The sequence below is a fragment of the Oxyura jamaicensis genome, chromosome 1 (genome assembly GCF_011077185.1).
Source record: "Oxyura jamaicensis isolate SHBP4307 breed ruddy duck chromosome 1, BPBGC_Ojam_1.0, whole genome shotgun sequence".
NCBI classification, from domain to species: domain Eukaryota; kingdom Metazoa; phylum Chordata; class Aves; order Anseriformes; family Anatidae; genus Oxyura; species Oxyura jamaicensis.
In genome coordinates this window covers 87,314,173-87,325,063 of record NC_048893.1, presented here as the reverse complement: position 1 = coordinate 87,325,063, position 10,891 = coordinate 87,314,173, and the positions used below count along the sequence as shown (strand labels likewise).

At 40.2% G+C, this 10,891-nt stretch overlaps 1 protein-coding gene across 1 annotated transcript; it reads left to right on the top strand.

The window, feature by feature from the left end:
- The first annotated feature begins 105 nt into the window (after window positions 1-105).
- SFT2D2 (SFT2 domain containing 2) lies at window positions 106-10,584 on the top strand. The gene is made up of 8 exons (XM_035314933.1): window positions 106-309; window positions 673-759; window positions 1,075-1,160; window positions 2,313-2,394; window positions 4,385-4,420; window positions 4,542-4,600; window positions 5,319-5,348; window positions 5,982-10,584. Exons 1-8 carry the CDS (start codon window positions 193-195, stop codon window positions 6,019-6,021), a joined length of 537 nt encoding a protein of 178 aa, XP_035170824.1. The 5' UTR covers window positions 106-192; the 3' UTR covers window positions 6,022-10,584.
- The last annotated feature ends 307 nt before the right edge of the window (window positions 10,585-10,891 follow it).

The window sequence follows — 10,891 nt, the reverse complement described above, 5'->3', positions numbered from 1 at the left end:
TCTAAAAGCTTCCCTGTTTCCCAGTAACAGATTAGGACCTTGGGGGTGGGGGTTAACAGATTAAGACCCAGCGCGAGGCCCGGAGGTGCCGGGCTCGGCCCCGCCTGGCGCCCTCCCGAGGACTACATCCCCCAGCAGGCCCCGTGCCCTCCCCTACCTGCCGAGCGCAGGTAGCCCGCGGCGGCGCGTTGTATGCTGGGGCTCGTAGTCCCCGAGCACGGGAAGGGCCGGGCCCAGCCGGGCGGCATGGACAAGCTAAAGCGGGTGCTGAGCGGCCAGGACGCGGACGATCAGGGCAGGCTGGCCGAGGTAACGCCCCGCTCCCCCTGCACCTGCCGCCCCTCCTCTGCGGGTCTGGCCGCAGCGGCCTCGGGGAGGCTTCCTCGGCCTCCGCCCGGCCCTGAGCCCCCGCGCCCCGAGATGGCGGCCCGCGGGCGGGGTGGCGCCGGGCCCGGGATGGCCGCCGCGGCGGCTCGGGGAGCGCCCCGCCACCCTGTCGGCTCGTTCCGCCGCCGGGGCGCTGGGGGGAGCGAGCCCGGAAAGGGGAGAGTGTGCTTGTGCACTTCCTTGGGCGAGCTTTAGCGTCTTTGGAAAGGTTCAGGCACTTCATACGGGGCGGAATCGCATTAATAAATAGTAACGACTGGCCCTTTTCCCCCTCCTCGCTTCTAGGTTATCGATGCGACTTCCTTAGGTTGGGGCACCAGAGTGAAAGGCTTCATTGCTTGTTTTGCAATAGGATGCCTGTTCTCTGTCTTGGTAAGGACTTTTTGCCAAATCTGACCCAGTACTTGAGTTTTGGGAGCCCTGGTAATCAACCTACATAGTGGTTGATTTTTTTTGGGGGGGGTCTCTCGGGAGACACCTGACTCAGTTCCGGCTAGATACAATGCTTGAATTATCCATAAGAAAGCCAATAAATGCAATTTGCTTTTTCCCCCATGTGTGCTTGATTCTGCAGTTTGAATTTAAGTCTTCCTAAACATCTTTTATATCATGACACTGTGTTTCTTTTGCAAAATAAAAACTTTTTTTTTTTTTTTTTTTTTTTCCTTCCTCAATATTCCCTTTTAGGGTAGTTGCCTGCTCTGGATACCACATAAAGGGCTGGTACTCTTTGCAGCATTTTATACGCTGGGGAATATCGCGTCTATTGGGAGGTAACGATCTATTCGTATTAGTTCCGTAATAAAGGGGAGAAACCGGAGCAGGTGCATAAGTAGTAAAAAAGGTTGTGTTTGTTTGTATGTGAATATTTGCCTATATAGGTCATTAAATTTTTGCTAAATTTTAAAGATAACATCTCCTCAGCAGTGCCTTGAAATGGTAAATATTTTTTTAATTTTGTTTATTGTTATTAGCAATGCAGTTCGCTCAAGGTTAAAGTTACTCACCAAAACAAACAACAAAAACCCCCACCACCACCAAATAATAAAACTCACGCTTTGAGCATTGAGTTTTTTTGGGTTTAGATTTTGAGGATCTTTTTTGGCCCAGGATTGATAGAACTAAAAATAGTTCTTTATCCTTTTGCATTTGATAATGGTGGTGTGTATGTTTGTGAAGTGTTTTGTTTTAGTGAATGTATCTGTCAGGGCACACCAGTGCCATGTTTGATATCCTTTCCATGTGTGTTGCAAAGGTTCCCAAAGCATAGCTCTACTGACTTTGTGAAAGGCATCACTTTCTGTGACTGAGAAAGTTTAACAAGATGTCAGAAAGTACAAGGAATGGAAATTGAAATAACATAGTAGCTACGCATGAGAAATTTCTTAGGCAATAGAAATACCACTTTAGATAAAACTTTCACCGGTTTTAATTCATGCAGTATCTAGCATCAGGGCTGCAGAGGTGAGGGATCAGAGGGTAGATTCAGGCATCAAAATGACTCCTTATGACAGAGGAATGGAGATGCATTATCTGTCAATCCATGCAGAGCCTCTGGGGCTAGTATTTTTGAAGAGCAAGTTAAAAAAGCATCTGTCAGGAATGATCTAGCTGAAGCTGACCTTGACCTATGCTTCTAGCTTGATAGTTCTGCTCTGCTTAATCACACCCTTTCAGTTACGATTAACATAAAGTTGTAGAATATATACCTTAGACAAAGAAGAGCAGGAATCAGTCTTGTCTCGTATATCCTGTTCCTTTTGTAATGCACTGATTACCATAATGACACAGTGTGCTGGTACCCTGTGTGACAGCAGACAAGCTCAAAAAGTAACTCCCCTTGATCAGGAATCTTATTTAGTATCACTTTTTCACTTTTGCCCTTACGCCTTATGTTCATCTTGTTTATTTGTTTTCTTCCTCAGCACTTTCTTTCTTATGGGACCAATGAAGCAATTGAAAAGGATGTTTGAGCCTACTCGTTTGATTGCTACTGTTGTTATGCTAGTAAGTATCAAAGGGATCAGTTTTAACTCCTTAACTTGTAAAGAATTTCCCCTGTAAAGTGCTTTCATGTACAATAATCTAACTATGTCTCAAGATGTGTTTGTGGGTGGGTTTTTTTGTTCATCCTGTATATCCTGTACATCTGTTATAGTGAAAAGGTGCTTGTAGCACCACCACTTTCCTATTATGAAAGACTGAATTGAAGCCAGGTTGTCATACTAAATGAGCTTTAAGCGTCTGTAGCTGCCATGTGTAAATTGTGTGTAAATCATGCCTAAACCTTTTTAGAGTTCTTGAGATCACATCATATTTTCAGGTTTCTTAAAAGATGAAAGACAGGAAAATAGTTTTTAGAAAGTTGTATCACGGAGGTTGTGAGATATATACTATTTTGCATATATGTATTTTTATTTTCTATATGATTTGCTCTAAAAAGCTGTGTAGGTATTTCCACCTTGATAAAAACAGTCATTTTTGACAAAGCAAAGGGGAATCTCTGTGACCTTGCATTTAAAAATAACATCATCCCAGTTGTTTGATAGCTTCGGGTTTCAAAACTGCCAATTCAACATTCAGCGGAAGTCAGCTCTTTGAGTTATTACCGTCTTCAGAAGATGGGAGTTGTGGGCAACCTTTTTTTTTTTTTGGGGGGGGGGGCAGTGTTTGCTGTTAATTCTAAGATTTTCTTGTCGAAAGTGGGTGTGCTTTTATGTTTCTTAAACTCTCACACTTCCTCTTGGAGAGTCTAAAATCTGGAAAGTGGTTTAACTTGCCTGAAACTGTCCTCCCAATTTTTCAGGGTGAATGTCTTCAGAGCATTCGCTTGGTATCAGTGCTGCCTGGTTTATTTTTAAACATCCAAAGAGGCAACAGGCAACAGACACAGCTTAAGAAATTGACTGTCTATGCTCACAAATTAGCAGCAGCCAAGGAGCCTAGTGCGTAGTGTGTGTTTGTTTCACATGCAATTAGGATGCCTGGAATCAAGAGTATGTCTGGAACATTCCTTGGAGTAAGGCCAAGTGTTAGGTGTACGTTGTACAAATCATTACCCTAAAACTAATGAAAAAACTACATTTAATGCCAGTAATCATGGCTGAGGTGAAGGGTATGATTTGGCAATGCATGCACTACTTACTGTCTTGCATATGTAGTACTAAACATTTTTGTTTTTTTACTCAAGCTGAAAAATGTACATCACAATCTAGCAGCACACTCGTGCATCTGCTTCAGCAGACTGAGTTAGACACTGATGAAGGAAGGTGAAGTATCAGCATTTGTCATAGCTAAATAAACTGCCACATCTTAAACTGAAAATGAAAAATTGAGCTAAAAGGCATCTTCTGTTAAACCTAGTGTTAAAACAGGAAATAATCCAAAATGGACCGCTAGTCCCCAAGATTTTAACTTTAGTAAGACACAATGTAACTATGAAGAAAGAACACACTGCCTGTGCTGGACTACATATTAAGCAGGAATGCTACTAAGTGATAGCTGAAAGTTCTTGGAAGTGTATTGTGGCTTTAGGTGGTAAGAATTCAGTAGTTACTTATCTTCAGCGCTGTGGTAGCCTTGAGAATCGACAGGAAATGTGGCACGTACAGAGGCAGAAAAACTAGAGTTGTAACTGAAAAGTCTTACGCAAAAAGACAAAGTGTGGTCTATGCTTAGCCCACCAAGAACTGTGTAGGAAGGAGCAGGAACCTGCTGATGTTGCAGAAAAGCTGTGGGAGCCTCATGCTCTTGTGCCTTTGCAGTCATGAGCTTATATTCTTAAGATATCAGGCTGGTGTTTTCTCATTGCTTTAATTAATGAATGTAATAGCGTGAGCATTTTAAATACAGGGACCTCTTATACTGGAATGGATAAAACTAAGAAATGAAATAATCTGTTTGTGTGTCTGTGAAGGAATGTATTACAGTGTAATGACATCTGTAAGAACTGGAGAGTTGTTTGTATGTTTAATAGAAATTGTTTGTTTTCTTCTAGTTGTGTCTCGTACTAACACTATGTTCTGCTTTTTGGGTGAGTATTTGAGTCCTATATGTGTATATATAACTGGAGTATCTTTTAAAAATGAGATTCTCACATGGTTGTCTCACTGATTGTTGTGTTTCTGCCCCTTCCCCTTGCCCTTCTCCTTCAGTGGCATAAAAAAGGACTCGCACTGATTTTCTGCATCTTACAGTTTTTTGCCTTGGCATGGTAAGTGATTTCCCCCGCCCGCCTACCCTGCTCTGATTTCTATTACACCTAACATCAGTAGTGGGATTGTGAGTGGATTTTGACCCTGCATGAGTTAAAGGGATGGAGACTTTTATCTCACCATTCCCCCCGATGCAAGACAATGCATCTAGGAAGAGCTGACTTGTTCCTGCTCTTTGTTCTCTCATTCTCCTTCTGGGAGAAGTGCCTTTGAATGCGTTTGACTTCTGTGAACTTAGGTAGTTTTTTTTTTTTGGTCTTTTAATCATTATGTTGCTTTATGTTGCTTACTGTTTGGTATTCTGCTTTTAGAGACTCCTGAACTTGTCTTGTCAAATGACCCAGATGTAACAATCAAATTAAGCATCAGTTTTCTTTAAGTTACCAAATGCTCTGTATAACGTTCCTGGATTGGTTCAGGAGCTGGTGTGAACATCTAGCCAGCCCTCAAAAGCAATCTGCCTGTAGGTGTTGGAGCATTGAAGAATATCACGGGTAGGAAAATTGCGTTTAGCATGCTTCTGCAAGGTGCCCCCTTAGCTAACCCGTGAGCTAAGGATACCTGTGAGGATGGTGTTATTCACAAAGTCAGAACTTCACTTTGGTTGTAAATCTTGCAGCTCTGTTCAGAGCAACACAGGTTATTCTTTCTGTGACTCCAACATAATCTGACTTTTAAAAATGTTTCTTCTTAACTTTTAAAAATGTTTCTTCTTAGGTACAACATTTCCTTCATACCTTTTGCAAGGTAAGCTTCCCCACTCCATTACTTTTTGTTGTCTTGAAGTTTAGTGATACAGAAGACTAGTTTACAGAAGCTTGTAATGTGTGGCTTTAAATTTTTCTGTGGTGATGTAGGAGGTGGAAATGCATGTAGGTACCTGAAAATAGGAATAAGCATCATCTCTAGTGAGGGAACACAATTTAAATGTAACAGAATGAGAGGGCTTCCTATAAAAATATGTAAGTGTGCTGACCATATGCAAAACTTCAGGTTTGCCTTCTAAATGCTGGTCCAAGAATGGTACTGGACAAGTGTATTCTTCTCTGTACTGCTTTTTTTTTTTCCCTTACCGCTCCCTTGCCCTGTGAGCACTATTACAGCATTTGAGCACAGTCTGTCCTTCTTGATCAGCCCCCCGTTTCCCCAGTGCACCACCTTGAGACAGGCCTCACTTCCGCTGCAGCTGGGTGGGTGGAGGATGAGCAGACCAGCTTGTCTTTAATATGTTCGTGTAGGCATGCAAAGTGTATGACCACAATTAATATGTGGTCAGCTGATCTTCGGAGGTGTGAGAGTCAGTGGTGTGATACCAGCATGCAGTGAGTCTCATCTGGAAGCAAAACTGAGGTGATTTTTTTTTTTTTCTCCTGCCTGTAGGGATGCTGTGAAGAAATGTGTGTCTGTCTGTCTGTCCTGAGAGGAATACTGGATGCTTCGCAAAGTTCTAGGAAGCACAGTAGAACTATGTTAAGATCACTGTGTATGTAATTACCTAAATCTGTCAAACACGTGCCTTTCAGCTTGGTGTTAGAGGCTCCTTGTGATAAAAGCAGTGTATGCAATTGCTTGTTTTTGTAAGCAATGGTGTCTGTAGGACAGAGCGCTCATGTGATGAAGTTCAGTCTGGCAGAAGAACTGGGCAGAGATCCAGAATTTGTTATGATAATTCTCATGTAAAATCATGTATTTGTTTCTGCAAAATTAGCAAAGTGATGTGTGAAGCCTGTAAAAAGGTGACCTTGACTCTGATGGGACCATGCCAGTCTAGAGGATTAATTTTTTCTTGAAAAAGAGATCAGTTGCTAGCTCTTTTCTTATGAAGAACTTTTTTTTTTAATAGCCTTACATCACTTAATCATTGCACTGTTTACATTGAATAATGGAATATCGGAGTTTTCTCTCTTTTTGTGCCTCTTGCAAAAATGTAGGCTTAAGGTATTTCTGAAAGGTCTAATTCTAAATGAAAATACTGTTTTGGAGTATTTATGAAATGTTTGATTCATTAATTAATTATTTCATTTTCAGTTTAGACCAAAAGTGTTTCCTTAAAATATATGGAAGGGACATTACCATCTGAAAAAAACTTGTTCCCATAGGAAGAGCACTTTCGAAGTAAGATTAATCAAATTTTTTAGTTGCAAGGAACCTGAGTTCTTTTTGAATCGAGATAATGGCAATGCGTACAAGCTAAGAAACAGAAATATTTTGCTCGAAGTGAGGTGCTTCTCTTCTCCCCAGCTGTTGCACAGAAGCAGTGTGAAGCTGAGAGCATGGTAGGTGAGCTCAAAGAATCTGTATATGTCCTTTCTCAAAGGACAAACTCTCTTGGTAAGGTATAAGTGGGTTAGTGTTTAAGCAAGTCTGGGGCAGGGAGAAGCCATTTTCTTCTGAATTTATGAATAAGTTAAAACTTCAACATATCTTTTTGTAAATGAAATCAGTTTCATTTCTCCTAAAGCACTCTCATACACTAGTGAATTTCTTCCACTTTGTGGAGAAAATACAACTTTCTATTGCCTGTTTTGGCAAAGGAAGTGTGCAGCTATCTAGTTGCCAGCTTCAAACAAATGCCAAATGGTCAGTATCCAAATTCCAAGGCCACTCTCCGTTCTCTTAATCTTCTGAGCTATATGTAATCATTTACTCCCTAACCATTTCAGTAGTTAGCTGTTTAATATCTGAACACAGGTTCCTGCTTCTGCTAGGTGGGATATTGTTTAACTGCTCTTGCCTTTCCTATTACCAAACTGTCTTGCTGGAACTGATGGCTGTGAAGATAATTATCCAGTGGACTTTAGTATGAATTGAATCCTCTTTCTAGCTCTACCTAGTGTTTAGTCATTTAACTGTATTGCATTTGCATAGCAAGTGTGTCCCAGACGTGGCCACAAAGACTTTAATGCAGCACAAACCTAGTTCTGTCTAACAATAAAATATAAGCCCACAGTGAAGCCAAATAATTCTACAGCTTTCAGAAAGTTACTAGAAGCTGAACTAATTCTAAACTTTACACTTAATTGTCCTTCTGATAATTTATAAAACATAGTACCACTACCAGTCAGGATCCTTTTTAATTATTATTATTTTTTGATGGTGATATAAAAGAGGAACTCTATCCAGCTGGAATCCAGAGAAAGTAAGAGTTACTCTTACAAGCCATTGGAACAGAAAATGTCTTTTTGAAGACATGACATTGCTATGTTGGGATGGATCTGTTATGTGGGATGATGTTCCTCAAGTGCTAGTTCCCTGTGCTTTTTTTTTTTTCCCTAGGATTTGGAAGTTAGTATTGAAATCATTAGGTTGACTATTATATGAAAGAAAGAATTAGTTCAAGGCCCAAGAGAGACTGGGAATTAAAGAACGCGTATAGATCTTTTCCCTGACTCTGATTGAAGACAAATATCTAATAAGTTATGTGACTTTTTTTTTTCATTAGTGAGTAGCTTCAAAGCCTAATTTACAGCTGTCAAAGGACCCCATGTTAGTGTTTTACTAGGACTTTGATAATGTTTACAGAATTCCTTTGTGTAAGAGCAATGGAAATGCAACTCTTAATGCCTTTCACATTCCAGTATTTGTTTAGCTTTTATATCTATGGGTGTTCCTGGAAAACGCTACAAGTATAGCATACAATATCTCCCCTTCCTCTCTCAGGGAAATTTCTCTTAACTTGGACAATCATTCCAGGGTTATCAGCAGTCAACACAATGGAATTTGACTCCTCTGTTTCTCTTCCTAATCTGAAGCATACAAAAAAAAAAAAAAAAAAAAAAAAAAGCCTTTTGCTTACTCCTTAGCAAGCTTTTGCACCACTGTAGTGTCATGACTCTCTAGCTGTTTCCCTGGAAAAACATGAGATTTGGGTATGCTGCATAGTGCTTTTTCGATCGGTTCACTAGCTAGATGGAACCTTTTAGCTGACTGTTGCGAGCACAACCACCTGGAATCAGGAAATTTAGGCTCTGAAACTGCTTCTTTCGCTACCGATACACAGTGGGTAAACTTAAATGCATTCCCCCTACACTTCCACCTTTTTAAAGCTATAATTCCAGCTCCACAGCCTTTGATCCAATAAGAGAGAAGAACAAAGCTTTATTTGACTGCATAGCACAGTTATGAGGCATTAAGGAGTAGTGCCCATAAAGGAAGGGAACTCAAAAGGAGATGGCAAAGACATGCATGATTACCAGAGTGCCACTAGGGTTTATGTTGTCCTTTGGTGTAGCATTCTGTTCTTATGAAGGTCAGACAGTAAGAGAGATTCACCATATTCTTGCCAATATGTGAAAAATACTCAGGGCTTGTCACTTCATCTACAAGCAGTTTTGATTTAAAAATAACTCTTCTCTGTCAGAACAAAATGTTTTAGATTCTTGCTTATCAGTAGTTGTATTCAGACTATTGCCAAGTTTAGCATCAAAATATTCTTCTATCTTTTTGTTAAAATACTTTATATGATCAAGGGGTTACCTACTATATGAATGTTGCCTCTTGACCAGTTTCAATCCAAATTAGATGATACCATTGTACCATTTTTGCCATTAAAACTTATTTTTGTTAAGTTTTGATATCAGCTTTGGTTATCTGCTTGACAGGAAGCGTGATGGGCATCTTTAAAGCCCTCTAGCTTTCTGTCTTAATGTCCTTCAGGGCAGAAATGTTTGCTGTGTGCACTCTACTGCAGAGACGTCTGTGTTTTAAATCACAAGGCTCCTTCCTTCACAAAGTCCTTGCTCAGTTGCCTACACCACTTGACTCAAGGATGACTTTTATGATGTTGGATGCCCATCTCAGCAGAGTTTGGTGTTCTACCAGAAAGTGCTTTTTAAAGCTTCGTTGTTGGTCAACTTGCTTAATCACTTCTGTTTTTTTTTTTTGTAGTACAGATAACTGTAGCCAATCAGCCTTAACGTGAAATGTGCGTGCCTGGGATCAGCTGACTTTACAGATACAGTAGAAATGGAAATGGGTGGTGGTGGGTGTCTGTTTCCATACCACTGAGATTCTGTACATGAAAATGGGGGGGGGTTTCATCATTTCAGACTTATGCTCTGGTTGATGTGATGAAGTTCATTGTGAATGCTGGCGCTATCTGAGATGGTTCTACTGTGCCGACGTGAACAATGTGATCTTGTGTAGTATTTACAGTAATAAGATTGCTTGTGAGTTGTTGCAAAACCCAAGGAAGAGATTTCTGCACAGAGTTAAAATGACTTTAAGAAATTGCATTTAAAAAAATAGTCTTGGGTTTTGTGTGGATACTTATTGTGTAAGTTTGGGAAATGGGGGACACTGTTATGGGATGGCTTCCAGCTAGGTGCAGGACAGGCCTGAATCAATCATAACTTGTGGGTAGATTGCAGCTGTGCCTGTAACGCATTTGGAGGCTTAGAGCACTGCTGCTTACATGCGGTCTGAAACTCATGTCCTGGAAACTGCCTGGTGGAAAAACTTGCACATTTGAAGGCTGTACCCTTTTGCTGTGTACTAAGAGATTGAAAAATCCTCTGAATTTCTCAAAATGGTTCTTGCTTTTGGTACTTAATGATGTTAATGAAGGCAAGATCACTGTTGCTATTGTTGACTCTCAAAACTGAGGGGGAGGAGGACATCGATACACACATTTGTCTTAACTATTGATGTTTACAACCATGGCAAACGCTGACCATGTAGGACAGAAAGCACAAAAATGGTATATTTTCTCAAAACTGTATGACTCACTGTCATGCGACAACACTAAATTTTGTAACAACTGTGGAAAAATGTTTTATAAAATAAAAACTAAACTTTCAGAAATTCTCCACAATGTTTTATACTGTTACCGGTTCTGTTTGCTCTTGTGCTTTTTCTATGTATTTACACTGTTTGATTTCTACTTTGATAAGCATCTTTTTTTCTGAACTTTCTCTATAATGAAATTAAGTCCTCACTTACGAGTATTGTTTTCCTTAATAAAGTTGTAATTGCATTAACCTTATTGCTCTTATGGTTAATATGAAGACTTTAATAATGTTGACTCCAGATGTTGCTGGAATTGCTGTGTGTGTGTGTTTGGTTGGTTGTTTTGGTGGTGTGTGTATGTGACTCTCATTTTCTTCTGTCAGCTGTTTAACCCAGCAAAACTAGCTTAAAAATATCTTTTTGGCATAAAGTTGTTAAGGTGGGGGTGTTACTTTTATTACTTTTTTTTTTTTATTATTATTTCAGATGTCAGCCTAGCTGTGACAACAAATTATTTAGGTCATACTACAGAGCAAATAATTCCTGATGCTATTCTGTCAGCA